This window comes from Balaenoptera physalus (assembly GCF_965194825.1).
Source record: "Balaenoptera physalus genome assembly, chromosome: 9".
In the NCBI taxonomy this organism is placed as follows: Eukaryota; Metazoa; Chordata; class Mammalia; order Artiodactyla; family Balaenopteridae; genus Balaenoptera; species Balaenoptera physalus.
In genome coordinates, this window is record NC_138888.1 from 57,339,063 (window position 1) to 57,359,284 (window position 20,222).

General features: G+C 30.0%; 1 protein-coding gene and 1 long non-coding RNA gene across 11 annotated transcripts in view; one reads left to right on the forward strand and one right to left on the reverse strand.

The window, feature by feature from the left end:
• Positions 1-20,222, reverse strand: part of GRIK2 (glutamate ionotropic receptor kainate type subunit 2) — a 642,913-nt gene that overhangs the window by 125,907 nt on the left and 496,784 nt on the right. For 8 of the 10 annotated variants that reach the window (XR_014267496.1, XM_082475138.1, XM_082475141.1 and 5 more), the window contains one exon: positions 19,626-19,849. Coding sequence is in view for 9 of the 10 variants with exons in the window: in XM_082475138.1 (XP_082331264.1) it covers positions 19,626-19,849 (224 nt within the window). In the remaining variant the exon portion in view is untranslated. The remainder of the gene's footprint in view (positions 1-19,625; positions 19,850-20,222) is intronic. The other 2 variants (XM_082475143.1, XM_082475139.1) reach the window with 1 other exon arrangement.
• The window catches only part of LOC309667228, a 46,419-nt gene continuing 27,591 nt past the window's right edge, over positions 1,395-20,222 (forward strand). Inside the window, exon 1 of the long non-coding RNA XR_014267641.1 lies at positions 1,395-9,061. This is a non-coding gene — a long non-coding RNA (uncharacterized lncRNA). The remainder of the gene's footprint in view (positions 9,062-20,222) is intronic.

The window sequence follows — 20,222 nt, forward strand, 5'->3', positions numbered from 1 at the left end:
CATTATTCTTTCAAAAATATGTCCATTACTTTACTGACTACCTATTTGCACCATATTTATATGAGTAATTATTCAAACAGGACAAATAGGACAGGTCTTAAATATATAAGTAAATCCTTATAAAACTTTATAAAATAATGCAATTAAAGCACATCTCTTTCAACATGCATATTTAAATTATGATTTAAAAACATAGCTGTATAAATTTGCCCTTGGTAAGAACTTTGAAAACTGTCATTCTCAGAGCATAATTTAATGCCGATTTGTCATTTACTACTTCCTATTGTATTTTAGAGGACTAGAAAACTGGTTTAGCTTGCAAAAATTTTTATTGTGACCAAAGTATAGTCATTTTCCTTTGTTTATTTAGTGGATATATGGATAGATCCAGAACTATCTGCAGATATCAATAGATATGGAGATATATATTTATGAAATAAACAGAACTACAATAATGAAAGGTTTTAATCAAATAAACACAGATTGAGACTCTACTGATGAAATATAATAATTCGGCCTAAACACTTGACCAATATGTAAAGAGACAAATGGTTTCGGGGCTGTGGAAGGAGCCCACGTTGGTAGGAACAGGGAGGTTGTAGTTAAAGCACTTTGCTGTAGCTCCAGCCTCCTGATTGGCATTAATTATTCCTTCTACCTTCCTCTCTATCTTCCTTGTATGTTCAGTGCCCCCAGGCTGGCTCTGATTTTTCCAGATATAGTTTATCCTCTCCTTTCCAGCTCATGTCTTCCTTGCTTACTATATCTCTGTCAGAAGACAAAACAGCCTTCACATTGAAATGGTAGCGACAAGAAAGCAAAAACACAAATACAGTGATTGGCTGCTTCTCTGTAAGGGACCACTACACTTACACGTGAAGTAAATCCTCTAAAGGGCAAAACAATCATTAGCCACATAGTGTCTGTGTGTGTGTGTGTGTGTGTGTGTGTTGTGTGTCTGTAGTATTTTACTATGACTCTCTTTAGTTATGGTCATCCAATCATTTTGCTAGAATGTCTACAGCATTCTTTAGCCCACTACTCCATCTTATTTGTTTTAATTTCAAGATAAATGGTAAAATCTATTATTTAAAAGGCAAGCCTGGGTAGTTACTGTAATTTTTACAAAATGAAGAAAAGGAATACATCTGAAAGTCATATGATTTCAATATACAACATGCTCAAATATACAATATGATTAGAGCTATGTGCCTTACTTATAAATACATGCTACATATTTATCACCAAAAAAAACCTCACAAAATTACAAACTGCTTAACTCGATTCTAGTTGATGACATTCCATCTTTAACTATTTAGCTTCTATCTATCTCTTTAAGGCACTTAAACTAACACTAGGCACTAACACTAGGCACTAAGGCACTTATCTAACACTTTAAGGCAGGAAGAATAAATTTTGTTTGTTATGTTTTCACTTAAGGCCAAAACAAAGTAAACATTAGATTAGCTTGGATTTTGCACCTTGGTTAAATTATTTTATGCTCTAATGCATGAATCACTAATATGTTTAGAGCTTTTACTTTCACTGTAAAACAGATTGCCTTTGATTCAATTAAAATTCCTTTTCATAAATATGAATAAAAAATTCCTTATTTTAAAACAAAGATAGTTAAGAATTTAGGACTAGGAGTACATAGCAACATTGATTCACAGCCACTGTGAGATTACCCGAATGCTACAAAAAATAGGGATACACTTAATGGATTTGTATGTACATGGTGGCTTAGAAAACTTAAAACACTAATGATATAACTTGTTATATAGTCTGAATATCAAGAAGTAAAATAGCATTTGGCATATTCACTTAATGCCAGAAAAGAATTATTGCCTTAGATTATTTTATTAACATTGGAACAAGCTCTAAATATATGATATTCTATTGTTTGGACACAGGTATTTTATAAATTTGACACATATTTAGAAGGTGGATCATATTTCTAATTATTTTCACACACATAACATAACGTGAACCTCATCATTAATAAATAGCTTTGTACCAGTGTTTAAAAATTTACCTGTAGCCCACCCCATCACTCAACCTACTTATTCAACAAAGCTTGCTTTCTGTTTTGGAAATTATAGTAAGCTAAACTGATTTGGAAGATCATATATGGGTTTCTACTTTTAATATTTTTGTAATCTATTCAAAATATGACCATGCAGTTATTTTAATGATTTCTTAGAATCTGCACCAGTTGTAAACAGGAAGGACACATTCAGATTACAGACATGCTTTTTGTTTGGTCAAAACCACGTCTCAAACATTTTCTTAAATTTGAAACTAAGATTGTCCAGCCTTGTTCCCTAAAATCATTTTCTTTCAACTGTACCATCAGAAAATAACTACCTATGTCTATTTTTGTACTTAAATATTTATTTTAGTTCTACTATATTTTATTATCTCTGCATCTTTATCAATGCAATGTTTGTTGTTAGAAATGTTATAGAAAATACAACCCTATATAATTAGATGAATTTTATGTAAAGTCAACCTTTACTCTGTTACCACCTATCCTGTATGTGATATTTGACTTATTCTGTGGGCAAAGGAAGCAGCTTTAACTTCTCCAACTGTATGCTAGAATAAAAACCTGGGGTCAGGAAGGCAAAATAGAGTACTAGTTACCTTTAACTAAGAAAGCACATATTTAAAGAACATTTTATATTTTAAAAGGTCCATAAATGATCCCAGAATTTCTGTTTTAGTCAATCAACCAATTAAACTGAAAACCATGACAGATAAATTTATAGGGAAATTGTAAAGTTGCTTTTAAAAGTTATCTAACATTTATTCAGATTAACATAAAATACAGAAAAGTAGATGATTCAAAGACCTGCAGTTTTATGGCACAAAAGTAGATTAGTAGACAGAAGTAGTAAACATTAATAGTAGATTAGTAACTATTTACTAAAATTTAAATCAAGTTATGAATTCTCTATGACTTTAACCTAAGAAATTATTTTCATTTATATTAGTTCCTTCTATGTTAGATACAAAATTTCAGAATACAGTTAATAAGTTTAAGCAAAACTTACAACATTTTCTAAATGTACTGTTGTCTCCACCAAAGAAATTTACTAATCACTTGGATTTTAAAAATGCCATAAGAATTATACTGGTCAAGAGTCCTGAAATTACCATTTATTCACAATATTTCAACTTATTTATAATGGTTTTGAGTGCAAAGAGTGACTTTAGACTAACATATACAAGATACTTATGTATTACATTATAATCACATCTTTCTTTTGTTTTTTGATATAGAAAAATATACCACTGATAACTGTTTCTTTATTCTTTGCAAAATATTAAATTTTAAATAATTCTGTTTAATGCTCAAATTCCACAACTGCATACAATAAATGAGTTTTGTAGGATACATATGTTTTAAAAATAATTATTATATCAGAGCTTATATACTTTATAAACTTTATATTGTATTGATATTAGCTATGTGTTCTCAAAATTCTATTTCTTTTTTAATCAGTATTTTTTCTGTCACTGCTTCTTATATTGTATTTATAAAATTAAGAGTTGTTTTATCATGCAATTAAGAATTGTTTTTAACTTCTGGTCAGTGATAGTGAATATATATATATGCATATGCATGCATATATGTATGTATATGAGTAAAACATTTTATATATTCCAAAAGATGCATTTTTCTTCTGCATTTTTATTCATTTAAATATATTTACTTATTCTAAGCCAATAAAATAGGAAATATGCTCATGAAAGAAGGCCAAGTAGTCCATCTGTGTCTGTTCATTTATCTGAGCTATCAGTTCTTTAATTTCTCAAAATATTTTGTATCTCAAGCTCAACTATCTGTTTCGTCAAATAGACTGTTCCAACTTCTTCTAGCAGTAAATACCTTTTTTTTTTTCTAAATCCCAAGTGAACTTGTTTAAAAAAAAACTATTTTCCTCCCTCAGCATCCAAAAATTCACCATTCACTCTGAAATCATCTTAGTATATGGTTTTTCATTTAATCAAACATGAAAAATAAAAGTTCTACCTTTTTATTTCTGAAATAGTTTAAGTATAGTCACTGGCAGGTAATCTCAAATAAATATATATTAGAAATTATGAATGGGAAATATATAAGGAAATATATTATTCATATTGTGATTTATATGGCTAATACTTATTGATAAATTGATGGATGTAGAAAGAGACAGAGAGGTTTGATAGATCAAGGTGGAAATAACTTGCAGACAATGAAAAGATCATTGAACAACAACAAGAAATCAGGGTGTATCATTATTTAGAACCTAATCTGAATTTATATAATTTCAATCTTGTTATAAACTATGACCATAGACTTAATATTAGGATACACACCATCTTATGATCATAAAGTAAATAAATGATATATTTTCATTGATTCTAAAGAACAAATGAACAACACTTGGTCTAAATCTGAGAAAGTGTAGCTGCCATTTATGAAGCTTTTATCTAACAGCATATTTTATTTGAAATAGGCTAAGACCTAATATTTTCCATTAACTATAAATGAGAGTGTGTAAGAGGAGCTAGAAGACTGCAAAAAAAAGATTAAATGAGTAAATGTCTTGCAGGATGGACCATATAATCCTTTATAATTGCATTCGTTTTAAGATGAGCCATTCAAAATTGCTACCTGTCCAACCTGCATAAGATGAGCAAATTAGAAGCATGTAGATAAAGATTGCTCATTGTCACTAGGCAGGCCATTTTAATATCACTATAGCTGAGTTTTAGACACTCTAGGCTCACATTTCAGCTGAATTCACTACTTATTTTCTGGCTTTTTGCACTTATGGTACTTGTATTCCATATAGAAATAGAACATTAATAATTATCATTTGATGTTGTCTAACATGTAAATGAGATTTAAAATACAGTGACCATTCAGCCCTGTTTATAGAGTGTGGGTCATAAGCTAGACAAATAAAATTCTGAAAAGATTATGCCCTCATAAAAAGATGTAGCTTCAAAATTATGTCGCAAATTAAAATCTACATAATTCATCTACCTAGAGAGAGCTGATCATTTATATACAAATAGTTAATTAATTTCATCCTTGCAATAAATCCAAAATAAATTATCAACTACTTGGTAAAACACTTCCTCCTTTAACACATAAAGTAATATTAATAAAACTGGAATTTATTCAAGCCACGTGTTTGCACTCAAATCATAACTTCCCAGAATAAAAAAACAGAGTTTGTTTGCTAAATTTATCATTATTCCAAAATAAGATTTTTTTTCCAATTATCTAATTATTTTTTAACTTTTAATGCATGTAGGGAAGTGTTTTCCAAAATATTCAATGAGTGTCTTTCTGATAATTTAATAGCAAAACTTGATTTTCTAACAAAGTTCACAAATAAGTAATAATGAGTTGTCCCAACACCAGATTTTTAAATGGAAGGAATTTTTTTTTAATTACATAATAAAACTTAAGATTTTCACATTCATTATTTTACTTTTAAAAAGCAGTATATTAAAAATGGAAGCAATTATAAAAATAATTTTTAAAACTTTAAATATTAATACAAGTAATATTGTCATAAACTGCCATTTAATAGATGTGATGGAAACTTATCTTTTCATATCAGCAAAATGAGTGCTGATAATAATTCCTTGAGGAATCAGGAGCATGAATGCTCAGTCTGGTATAGGCTATTTCATTAATCTATATAGAAGGTGTATGATAAAAACAAAAAATTTAAATGAACTTACACACTAAAGCAATGCTTTGCACCTTTGATTCAGCAAATTAATTGACTGCTATTAATGAAGAACATGTAATAAGAGACAAGGTAAGATTAAAAGAATAAAAATGTCCACGGCCAAAACTGTTTGGAAATTGCTGAGTTAAGCTAACATAATCTGATTTTTTTTTAATGCAAGTCTTTTCAGAGCCTTTAATTTATTAATAGTGAATCTCTAAGAGGATCTAGTACATAGTTGTCCTGACCTTATTTGATCATAGAACTCGCTTGGGTTCATTTTTTTCCTTCTAGAAGCAGCTTAGCGTCTAATATTTTGTATTATACCTTATAATATGGTATAATTCATTTATATAGTGTGTATGAAGCCTACACATTTTTATTAAGCTCCAACTTCTTCATTGCTTTAGAAAAGTTGGGGAAAGCATTGATGTGGTATAATATTCCATATCAAGAATAAACCAGAGTTACTTTCTACAGGATTGAAAATTTATATTTTTATAGCATCATTTAAGATATTAGGGTAACAATTCATGCTTCTTACACAAAGCTAATTTTGTAAATTCTTGTCTCAAGAATATAGGCCAGGACCAGAAAGAAAATACAGACCTCTAAAATGTGAAGTATTTACACTTACTTTTCACACATTTTAAAACAAGTTTCGTTAACTTGTTTTAAAGAAAATGCCAGTTTAAAATAATAAAACAGGAAGGAAGTAGTCAGGCTGCTTAGAGGCAAACACCCTGACAACAGATGAGAAAGAGAAAGAAAACTTCAGAATTTGAAACTTGAAATAAGAAATTTGAGAGAATTTCATGTGTGACCAAATGATGCTTCGCAATTTAATAATCCTTGTGGCAGACACAGTCAATTACATAGCCAATAACATCTTTCTTACTTACAAAAGAACCGAGGTGGCAATATACCCAGATAAAAGAAATTCACATATGCAGGTTCTTTTGCAGGCATGAATATCCAACTAAAATAATTCTAGCCAATAAAATGTAGACAGAGGAATCATTTCCTTTCTGAATTAAAAGGCAATGTCTTTTGTCTTTTGCCTTTTTTTTCCTACTGTCTTCCCATCTGGGACATAAATATGATGCCTGATGTTGCCATGGCCATCTTGCAATCATGAGGATGAAAGCTTCAGTCTAAAACTAGTGTAGCACAGAGATAGAAGGTACCAAGTTCCTTGATACCACCTTCAGCAGCTGTTTCAATCTTGCCCTGCTTAAGGCTCCATTAGAACAATAATCCCCCTATTTATTTTCATAACTGTTTCATCAGATTTCCTATTAACCACATGTGAAACTATTCCTATTAACATAGGTTTGAATCTATTACTAAACTTTCAGAGGACATTATTGATGTTTATAATATTGTTACTGAATAATCTTAGAAAATGTATCCTTTTAGAATTTTTGATTAAAAATTATAAGCAAGGAAGACCATTTCATGATTAAACATTTTCCATGTAAAGAGTTAAAGTTTCCTAATATGATAATAAAATCACAATAATTTAGAAAACATCAGCATTCACAATAACATTACATGAGATTGTCATATAGCTAATGTTTTCCTCAGTGTATTTTCTTTTTAGTTATTTTAATATGCAGTTGACTTCAAGAAATTATGCACATTGTTTAGATATCAAATTATTTTCATCAATGAAAGGATAAATTGGTATTGACTTTAAGTTTAGAATTACTGCAAAGGTTCTAATTGTATTAATAAAAACCCAACCCTTAACTTTTGCTTTTACAGCTTTATAACCTTGCTGTTGTCGTCCATACATCTTTCTGATGCACCTTGCATATCTGTATAAGCACATTCCACCTGGACAACCTGCTATTCACTTTTATGACCTATACTTTTCCCATCATTTGAACATGGTATATACTAGCAGTATGCTGGAGCCAACTCATAATGGCTTGTGAGAGCCAAATTTACACCTATGTCCCAACTCCATGCTCAGTGAGACTCCATTGGTAGCTTGATATTAGCCATAGTGGTAGTATTTAATACCATGAAAATTGGCAATTACCACAAATCAAAGCCTCTCTCATTGTCATAGTCAGTTATCAAACAATTACTATCACACCACTGAACAATACACATCATTCATGTTAAAATTCTATGCCTTACATTGCCCATTAATTAACCGTGGTACTGTTTAATTGGTAGCTTTAATACCAGAAAGTCACCAGATTTACATAGAGTGAAGCACAAGGATTATCTGTACATGAATGCTACAATAATATGCTATTGAACATATTATTTAGTAGATCTAAATGGATTGGGAGGGCTTAATGAGATGGTAACAATGATCAGTCCCAGTGATTTGTAATTTATTCATGACAAATTTAAATTGTGAAATGGTGATCAATTTTTATTTAAAAATAGAATCTTCAGAAAAACTAAATACCACTATCAGCTACAAATGGTTAACTAGAAACAATGTCTTCAAAATGTAGGACTTCCTACTGATTCCCATTAAAATTTATATTTGATGTAGGAAATTAACTTCAACAATAGGCTGATTTCAAATTCTTGTGACCTACTCTTAAGAAATATTTTTTTAAATAAAATTAAGTCTTAATGGTATACTACAATTTATTTAAGTTTTAAACTAGCTCAGATTGTTTTTATTGAATGGAATAAAAAAGTCCTCATTATAATCTTCTCTGGGTTATTTTAAGATTTCTGAAGGAAAGGCATTATTTTGGTTGCCATAAAATCCAGACTTAATTTTACAAATGTAAAATAAAAAATATACATTTCTACACTTAAAGCTGGAATCTATTTTTTATACTATACAATGGCTTTTCTGCAGTCTCATTAAATAGTTGCTAATACCATTTTTTAAAAAACACTCAATTGTCCAATCAAATTAAATTAAGAGTGGCTTTAAATTGAGAATAAAAAGGAAAATGTCCAACATATCAACATTGCATCAGACAGTATGTCCTATCAATAATTTCTTACCAATATAGCTATTTGTTTGCATGTGAAGTAACAAATATTAAAAAGTAGTTATTTTAAAATCAATATGAGCATAATTTACATTTGAAAGAATTCTCTCTTAGACTTACAGATCAGGAGCAAGTGTTTAGCTTGCAACACACCTGCTAAGGATTTTAAAAGCAGTAAGTCCAGTATTAAAAGGCTCAAGGAAGACTGTTCTCAGATCAGTCAGGTGGTCATGTGGTTTCTAATACTGGAAAATGAAACAGACTATGCTTTTTAAAAAAATGGACACTCAGTCAGTAAATGAGGTTATCAACAAGAACTAACAAGAAGTTGAAGCTAGCATTGAAAAGGTAGCATTTGATTTTCTAAGCATCATTTGGACATTTAAATTGATTTAGCTAATATGCAAATATCTGGATTATACAAAAATAGCAAATAAGCTACCATAAACATGCAAGGCTCATAAGGCTTTTTTTCCTCATTGAACTTTTAATTTTAATAAAGCTTCACAAGGGTTAATGACTTGTGGGCTTTCTTTTCTTCAGGTAAATATCTTTTGAAATTATACTCTATTGTACCAACTATATCAATAAAATATTTTAAAATTAAGTGTATGCACCATATATGCAGTTTAGTATCTAAAACAACTGAAGTATGTTTGGAAAGCATTCACTATTTTTGTTTGCAGCTCAAATATCTGAATTAAGAAATATCAACATAAATATTTTAAATTTTTGGCAGAAGGAAGACTTAAAACATTATAAAATAATGTTTATAAAATATAAAAGCATATTATAAATTATATTATAAAAATATCTTCCTAATAAAAAATTTTGAAGCCCTAATTGAAAATTGAAGTAGTAATATGAAATTTTTGAAATCAACATATGTTTCTCTGAATGTAACTTGTTTTTGCATCTCCTTCCACAAGCAAAATTTTCACTATTTTCAATTTTTTTTGGTAAAATCACCTTAGTAATATCAGTTTCCAAAACATATCTTCAGTCAGCCTAGTGAATTGCTAAACTTATATTTAACACACCTCCCAGCACCCCCATTTTCAGTACCAATAATAGTAAGGGAAGCAGGGAAACACTTACCTAATTTTATTATGTTAAAATAATATTCAGGTGCATATTCTGAACCAACTTAGATGACAGTTGTAGCCCTATTCTGTTTATAAATTTTATCATGCCAGTAACATTCAAAACCTACAATTTCACCTTTGCTTCAAATATCAAGTCCATTAATTTAATGGGGAAATCTAGTTTAAAGTCATTCACCTCATTTTGTCATCTCAGGAGTAGTCAGACAGGGCACGTGACCATGGGTAATGTTTTAAAATAATTAATTTAGAGTTAAACATCTCTTGTAAAGAATAGCAGGAAACTAAGTTATATCCAGGCCGGGGGTGGAAGGGGAGTGGTAATGACCTTTTATATTTGTTATAAAGTATTGAAACTAAAATTCTGTTTCAATTCAAGGTACATTAGATAAAATAGAAAGAATTAGCATAGTTTTAAAATGCAGATGTGTATTAATAAGGTTTTTTTTTGGTCATAAAAGTTGTCGGGTTAGTTTCTGGGCTTCCAAACAAAATTTCAAAACTAGGTATAAAATCAACATATTTCTAACAGAGATAACATCACATTTTTACGGTGTCCCTTAGTATGCATGGTTAAGTAAAAATATTTAAAACTATAGGTGTTGAAAACCAACAGAATACTTTGTATTGTCATTTGTTTTACTAATCCTATTTATATATAAAATAGATGCTTTCAAGCTCTTTCCATCCAAATATCATATTGAAATTTCTATTGCTATTTAGAGAGCAATGATATTTTGTCCTAAAAAATATGTACATATATATACCCAACAGGATTGATATGAAAACAATTTAACTTGAATGATGTAATTATGTAATGGAATGTAAAAAATTATAGCAATTAAGGTGTTGTGACATGCTGTAATGAATGAAGTTACACTGGTTGATGACACTATATCTCCTACTCATTAATTATTTGGATAGAGTGCATTATGTTACATAGCATGAAGAAATAAAGTCATAAATTACCACTAAAAATTACATCCATACATTTTCATTTAATATTGGTATTTCTCCCACATCCATAAGTTATTTTAAAAAATCAAAACAATATCAATAGCATCTTTAGTTTCCAGAAAATCTCACAATGTGGTTCAATTCTTTTACTATATACAGCTAGTAATTTTCAGGGGAAGAAAGTTAGCATTTCTAGAGAGTAAGTTTATAAGGTAAATCTGCACATGTATGGCTTGTGTCTCCTGCTTAGATGCCCAAGTGAATGGAAATATTTTTTAAGCTTTCTTATTTGCAGTTCTAAAGAGAAAGACACACTTCTTAAGGGTAGCTAATTAGGGTGATACTTTTAAGCAATCACCTGTTATTATAAAGCAATATACCACTTACACGTAGTGCAAATATTAACTATAGCATTATTTTAAATATTTTTAAAAAGTAGCCAATGTCTTTTTTTTTTCTGAAATCTTAGAAGGAAAAGGTGGAAAATGAATTTAATGTGATAGTCAAAAAAACCAAATGATAGAAGTTCCTTTTCTAAGTCTGTTTTCTGTTTTCTTATAAGTCTGTTTTCTTTTCTTAAGAACAAACTTCCTCCCTAAAATAAATTAGAATTTTAAAAGTGTAACAATAATAGCATTAAACAAAGGGTAAACATCTCTAATCTCATTTGTGAGAGGTATGGGAGCAGGGGTGATGTATACCTATTCATTCCTTAAACCATAAAAATAGTTACTGAAAAAAGCTAATAAATTAATCTCTTCATGGTTTACAAATTAACCTGGCTATTGTTGACATGCAGTATATATTAGTTTTCTTCCTTTTCTCTCTCAATTACTTCCTTCACATGACCCACCAGCCCACTGCAAGACTACATAGGAAAACATCAATCGGAAAGAACTCTTACACTAAAGAACTTACAGCAAAGGGACAGATTTATCCAAGTAAAAATGTTACTAATTTAGGCACCATGCTTATGATTAAAGGAAAATAAAATAAGAAACAGACTCCTAGAGAATATTTCTTTCTTTACTCATTATCTTTGTTTCACTGGCTTCCTGCACAGACTCCCACTCTCCCACTGTTTCAAGGTGTATGTAAAAACTTTGGCCTCTCTTGACTAGACACTGTAGATTAAAATATTTTATAAAGAACATTGTTAAATTATTTTTAAAAGACACTGACTTTCCTGGGATAGTTTCAGATTGTGAAGACCTTTGTTAAGTGGCTGAGAAAACCCCCAAAAGTCCAAGGGGACAATTGGAAAGAGAGAAGTGCAATTTTGTTTTGATAATTAACACAGACAAAACAAGCTGGGAAGATAGTTTCTTACAAACAATTCACAGTCCTCTGCAGTTATGGGAGAAGTAGCTACCGAGAAATTGCAAAATATTGAAGAGTAAGTGCATCACTTGGTGAAATTCTGGGTTCTTTTTATCTTGTTGGTTTTTTTTTAAGAGTCACCTCAAAGAATTTCTTTATAATCGTCAGAAAAAAACAAAAGGAAAAGTAAGCAAAGAAAAAATAAAAAGAGAAACAAGCCATTCATAGTATTGTTCTTGTCCTATTAGCTTTTCAATCTGAATTAGCTAATGAGAAATGTACAAGAGACATGGTAGTAACTGCCAAAGAGCCACCACACTCCTTTTCCAAATCTGAACAAAGAAAAAACTTTCTTACAATGTACTGCTTCTCATCAGGAAGTGTGCATGTATGAGTGTGTGTGTGTGTGTGTATGTGTAAAATATAACTACATGTTCCATAAAGGATTCATTAAGAACAGAGGTGTGCCATTTTTGGGTAACAAATATAATAATTTAATAAAATTCAACTTCAAGTTTTTAGCATTCTCAAGTTTCTTAATGTGACTCTATATACTGTAATTTATTAAAATTAGTTTCTGTGATTTACTGAGCTAGGCATTGTGAACTTCTAAATTGAAACAAATCATCACAGGGTGACCATAGTTCTCAGAAGCTCATTGGCCAAGATATTTATGGAATGGACACACTTGCAATGACTGGACAGAGGAAGCTATCTTGCTTCTAAGAGTCTTTGAATTCAATTCAGTGATGGAAGCAAGTAAAGGCACAGAGGCAAATAATTTATCCATAGTATACAAAATATAAAAATGGGCTATCAAACTTCTGTTCTTACATTTATACTTAATTTTGTCCTAATAATCAAAAACATTTTTATGTGGAAAAATAATTTGGAAAGAGATGCGGAGACTTTTAAAAGATACTCAAGCATAATTATCTTTAAAATAAAATGTCAAGAAGCATTTGATTACAGAAGATTACCAAAAAATCACTTTAACTTTAAATTGTCTTTGTCTTACTCAGTTTTTATCATATCTTTTATTCTCATAAATGTCTAGCATAATTATAAAATTGATAAGTGGAATATGTTTATTTTCTCTTATGATGACTGAGATTATCTTCTTTCTCCTATACTGATAATTTCAGTCAAAATTTCTACTGTCTCAATTGTCTAGATACCATATTCACCATAGTTGAAAATAAGTCACTGACTCAACTTAGTTTCAATTGGTTTGGTTCTACCAATTACAAAAACTAAGAATTTTTTCTGGGTTACTGACTCCATCTATACTTTCAACCATGAATATTATTGGAACCATTAAAAATAATGGTAAATTGGGCTTCCCTGGTGGCGCAGTGGTTGAGAGTCTGCCTGCCAATGCAGGGGACACGGGTTCGAGCCCTGGTCTGGGAAGATCCCACATGCCGCGGAGCGGCTGGACCCGTGAGCCACAACTACTGAGCCTGCGCGTTTGGAGCCTGTGTTCCGCAACAAGAGAGGCCGCGACAGTGAAAGGCCCGCGCACCGCGATGAGGAGCGGCCCCCGCTTGCCGCAACTAGAGAAAGCCCTCGCATGAAATGAAGACCCAACACAGCCAAAAATAAATAAATTAAAAAAAAAATCCTTCCCTCTACTTTAAAAAAAAAAAAAAAAAGGTAAATTATTTTATAATGGGTTTACCAAATAGCAATTGTAAAAAAAAAAATCTGTTAATATAGAAGTAGCCTCAACTCCTATGGAAACGTAATTTGAAAGTGCATTTAGTTTTATTCAATGTTGACTTTTAGGTCCATAATTGAGGAATTTCTTAGTATAATCAATTATAATAATCACTTTCGTAGGTGTGAAAGGCATACTAGCAGACGAGTACTATTTCAAACCAAATTTCCATTAAATTCTAGGAAAATTTCTAAATGGGAAGAGGAATAATAGATAGGATTCCCTGCAATATACTAGAGTTAAAAAAAATAAAACATAAAAGTAAAATACATCTAAAATTATGTTATGGAGAGGTAAAACTGAAATGCTTTTCTAGTAAGAGGTGGGAAAGTTGGTGGCAAAGGCATGTAACAAAATTGGCATTTCATTTCAATGTGACAACAGTCTTTTTGACAGCAGATTAGTTTAACATTGAACATCCCACCAAAAGAGTAATCCATTTCCAAGTGCATAATAATTCATTGTTGCCCTTCACCATACATTAAATGTCACCCATCACTGTGACAGGAATATAAAAGCTATTGCACACTAGTCAGGAGCCGAGATCAAAGCTGTTAATGCAAGCACTTTCGACATGGTTTTCTGAACTCAGTTAAACCATCAAAAACACTATGTTTAGATCTTTACCTCTGAGCTCCAAGAGAAATACAGAATATTTTTGCAAGTATAAGGACTCTCAGTAAGGCAATATCCTTGTCATCTTGTGACTGCAGACCATGTTAGAACCAAAATGTATGTCAAGATGGGCCTGGCAGTCACTGTAATAAACCCTTGAGCAGATTCTAGGGAGACTGTCCCTTGCTCCCCTGCAACCTAATCCAATAATATAATAGATGATATTCTAATATCTTAAAAACCAGGCAAAGTAATTCAATGCAAAATCATACAAGAAATTCCTATATTCTTTTTAACTTAGAAAAACTAATCTTATGTATATAACACATTGAGTACCCTTGATTTGCTATTCTTGCTAAGAAAGCCAGGTTGGTCAATATTGCTTGTCTTCTTTTACTCTTTCTCCTATATGAGGCATAATCATTTGCTCATTTAAGTAATCTAAGAAATTTCTGTAATAATTTATTACTACCAAATTTGGTATAGTATTATTTTTCTTCTCCAGAGTTTATTTGTATTTAATTTTTAAATTCCAATCTCAAAATAAAATATGCAAAGTTCTTATATGCTTAGTGAATAATTATTAAGGTTACATCAATCCTGTTGGAGGGAAATGTGTATACCATTATTCCTTTCATTTAAGTTTGACCTTCAGTTATTCATCTTTGTATATCAAACTACTAAGGACCTTAGACCAAAATTTACATGCTAAATTTCAGAACATCTCTGGTTGTCTTGGTGACACCTATGGCTAAAAGAAAATTTTAAATTCTCTAATATTATAGTAATTTAAACTGACATTTTATAAATAGGTTCTATTGTATCAATATTATCTATTTTTTTAACAAAGGAAATATTTGAAGCAAGGTGAAATATATCTCTCATTAGTGTAAAGGGTGGGTTCCCTAAATAAGCTTTTTATATGACTAATTGCCATCCCTATACTAATATACCTAGATCAAAGGAAGAAAAGAATACAAAGAGAGGGAAAAAGATTTAGGGGCATATATGATTAAGCACAAGCCCATCATGGACAAGATTTCTTCCTAATCCTCTGTCAGCCAAGAGCTATTCTTAGAATACCTAGGATAAGGCCATTCTATATCTAGAATGCAGTACCTCAGGTTCATCTTTACTCTTAAATAAGAGTTCTCAGCTAATTCAGATAAGCATGCTGATTATGTCATTATGCTATAAACAACAATGCAACTGTTTGCAAGAGATCATGGATTATAAAACCATATCAAGACAAATAAGACAATGTATTTTTTTCTTAACACTTGCTAAAATAAATTTAGAGCATTTTCAAGTATTTCTTAGATAATCTTTTTTCTTATAAAATGAAGGTGAGGGGAAATATTAAAATGGTAACAATCATTATTTACTTTTAAATTTAATTTTAAAAACATATAATCTATTAATAATTATCACTTACAAATTTATCATAAATTTAATATTGTTAATACTATGATACATCAGATATTCAATAAGCCTCAAATCTAGTATTCTAATGATAACTAACAATCTGCCTAATGTCTTATTTCCTTTATAGTTGTATATTTCTCTTCAGGGAAATATATGTTACAAGTCATTTTTAGATAAATATATTTAAAATACTTGTAATTCATTAAAAAACATTGGATAACTATAAAACATTTTCATGACTTTCATTCAAGGCCAGTACATATTTATTGTCAGATAAACACATTGGTTATGAGTTTATTAATGAAAAAATGTATCAAGCCATGTTTGTTCTTGGATTTAAGCATCTGGTACAATTCTCAGAACATTATAGGTAATCAGTAGATACATGTTGAATAAATTAATGAATAGATGAGGGATATAAATTAATGCATAATACTTCATGGAATCCTAATTATCCAGTGTTCACTACAGGTTCAAGAAATATTTGACTAATTGAGTGAATGATTGATGGAATAATTAAAGTAGAAAGAGAAAACAAATTGAAGGTGTGTCTTGGTAGCTAAAAAGACATAGAAGATTAATTGTAACAATAATAATTGGGACAATATTAGCTGGTGACTGAAACAAAAGTAAAGTAATGCCAATTAAAAATTGTAATGATATTTAAATCATTTACTATATTTTAATTTTGAGATAAAATTTATTTTAATTCTAAGTAGATATTATATAACTTCTTAGAATTCAATATAGCATAATATCTGATAATAAATATAAATTTTGTTGTTGAAGTGGTATTATTTTAGAACTTTGTTTTCTGAGTTTCAGTGAAAATAAAACAGATATCTGAGAATTTTTTAATGTAATTTGTTTCTTTTCTTTGTACTCAATAGGACAAAGAATATACATAAAGGAAATGCCATACTTATTTTGACATCAATAATGATGTTAATATGTTCATCTGTGATCTCTATATGGCATAAGACATAATCTTTTTTCACAGATAAAATAAAAATGCTACATTTATTTTGAATTGATAACAAATAATCATGATGTCATTTTGGTTAGAAAGGTAATTAAGTTCTACAATTGAAATTTAGACATTTTCCTGTCATTTGCACATCATGAACTTCTTTCATGGTAGCCAGAGTTCAATACCAGATCAGAGTGGATTTTACTTATACAAAATCATTTGGTTTTGGAGGTTCAGTTTAGAATTTAAATGGACTCTACTCAAGAAACTTTCTTTTAATCTGAGTTTTAGTGTGTTTTTAATTTGACAATATTTATACAAGATTATAATAATGTTGAGAATTGAAGAAAATATTCTGAGATAATCTGTAAAGAATTGATTTTTATATTACATATTACTTTACCAAGAATATGTAATATTATTTATTACTTAATATAGGATATCCTATATTATTTATTATTTAATAGAATATTTGTTAATTTGCCCATAAATGAAGATATTAAACTTCATTTCACATCATTGAATAAGATGCTGAAGTAGAATCATTTTCAAATCCATTCATTTAATCACTGACAAAATTCAACAGTAATATTCTAAAATTCAAAGAGCCTAAAAAATGGCACACCAGTTAATGTTATGTTCTCAGAAAGACATGGATGAATTTCTTTCGAGTAAAATTAATACAGGTTATCATAATTCTACAGATATTATATTATTTGATATAAAGTGAGAGTTTTAGAAATTTTTCAGTTAGATAAATGCATATCCATATCACATGTCTCTATTTGCTAATATTCTTTTAAGCTGGAAAAAAATTCAGATGTTTCAGTACCTGCTTTTGAATCTAATTTTAGAAGATTTAGGCTCAGAAAATTAGAAATAGCTAAAATTTCTAATTTGAATTTGAGGTAACACAATAGTCTCTGCTTAGGATCCCCTGGAAACTGTTATTAGAACTTAATTCAGCTTGATTGATGGCCACACAATTGCCTCACAACTGTCTCAGGACATATTCCTCTAGGCTTTATTTATATCCTTCCTGAGAACTTTAGTTAATTTGATTAAGAGGGAACAGGTGTACCTGCAGACATCAAGAAATGTTTTTTCTATACTTCGGAATATTTATTTTTTTCTTTTTGTTCTGTGGGCAGGCTGTAGAGTTCTCTAGTCATTGAATTATTTAAGCTGTAATCTGTGAACTCACTTCTCTGCACGTATATAAAACAGGATGGCTTGTGTTAGTCACTATAAAAAAAGATGCAATTGGTCCAAAGATGCTCAAAAATGAGAAGGCTGTTTTATTTGTACAAGCTATGGAAAAAACTGGAGCTAAAAGTTTATGAACTTCATACTCCAAATTCTCATTTGGGGGGAAAAACTATAAACTTCAAATAAAAATTTTAACTCAATCTACCATATTGCTACAAATGCTGTATGCATATATGGTTCCAATACAAATTTTCAGTCAAATACAATTGATAATTTTCTGAAGGACTCATGTGTTAATATTGAACCTATTAGGTGGAAAATTATAAATCTGTATAACATTTATGTGTAAATGTATCAGAAATATCTATGTGTATAACTATAAAATGTAAACATATAAAAATATATCAAAATTATTATGCTACTTCTAAAATTGATTTTATTTATTTTTTAATTGAATAAAGTAAGCGTTTTTCACTGCTTGGAAAAAAAATATGACTTCATCAAAAAAAAGTTCAAGGAAGGACAAATATCCTTAGTGATAACTGATCAGAAGACCCCACATAAATTAATTGAAAAAATAACCCGCATATTTAATACTTAATTTTGAATTTAAGGCAAAAATATTTATATTTATACATTACAAGTATTATTATCAACATGAAAAAATTATATGTAGCATTCTAATTCATCTTGGATTTAGAGCTTTCTGATATCTGATAGAATATAAAAATTCAAAGACTATAATGAGTATGTGACTTCCAAAGTCATTCAAGTAACAGTAGAGCTCTGAGCCCAGGGATAGTTTTAATCTCATTAATTAAGGTAAAAATAAGCTAAAGCATATCAAAATAATCTATCTGTTGAAAATTTGGTAGTGAGGTAAGCATAAATGAAAAATGATTACAAATTTCCACTTCCAGAGTAACAATAAAGTAGCAAAAGCAACATATATTGAGCTATATCATAGATTTTAAAAACCATTATAAAAATATAAAAATATGTATTTTTTCACTTAGACATTTGAGTTTCTGACGCTATGATTGAAATATACCCTACATGTCAACAAAAATAAGGCAATTTTTTGTGGTGATATATTCTGTGGAAAAAAAATGACTAATTTTATGTAGAAAATCATGGTAGTCTTTTTATACTTAAAATGCTTATTTTTAACTAGCCTTTGTTTATTTGTTTTTTAAAGCCTCCTTTTAAATGTTACCACTTCGGTTTTTCTTATAACTGTTTTATTAATTCAAATAAGTAAAACATAGTGTTTTGCTACCTGGTTCAAGATAAATTTTCAAAATGAGGAAATAATTTTTATATCACTGTGAATTGAACTGTTTCTAGCTTCTTATTCAGAAGAGTAAACTCTACCACACTTATAGCTAACTGACACAGCCAGCATGCTTTCTGCCCAAAAAGGCATCAGAGTACATTTTAATAAGTTATATGACTCTTAAAAGTTCATTATTCTCCAGCACCCCATGGGAAATAAAGAAAAAGAAAAGTAACATTGATTGTGACTTTTGACAATTATTAGTTAGAAAAAGGAGGTAACAATTGCCAAAAAAATCACAAAAGTGAGCATGTTACCTGGCTATGACAAAGAGCACACAACTGACACCCAAGTAAGCCAGCAGAATATACATCCAGATATCAGGGGAGAGAGGATTCAGGAAGGAGAAGACGCCTGGGTTTGTACCATTGGGCTTGCGGTACAAAATACTTATTCCAAGTGTCATAAAGGGCTTGGAAAAGTCGATGACCTTCTCTCGAACGTAGGTAATAGCCAGTGGAGCAACTGCAAGGTCAGCTTTCTGTAGAGAGAAACACAAAAAAGGAAAAAAAAGTGTTCTAAGTCACAACAAAGTAGTAACCATATTAAACAAAACAAAGACTTCACACTCAAGAATTGTCTCAGCAACAGTCATGTTAACACTTAAAGCATTCTTAACTCTGAAGTGAAGCATCTGATTTACTCTGCTACTCATTTCTATGAGTTTCTAGATTAACAAATCAGCAGTTATTGCAAGTAGATATAGAAAGAAAAAACTGTACAGGATGAAAAACACTGAAGAAACCATTGTACATTTAGTACCTGGATTATTATGCTACTAAACCTGCTCATAATACTTTTAATTTAAACTTTAAAAACACTATCAATTATGATTTTATAAATACTTTGGTCAA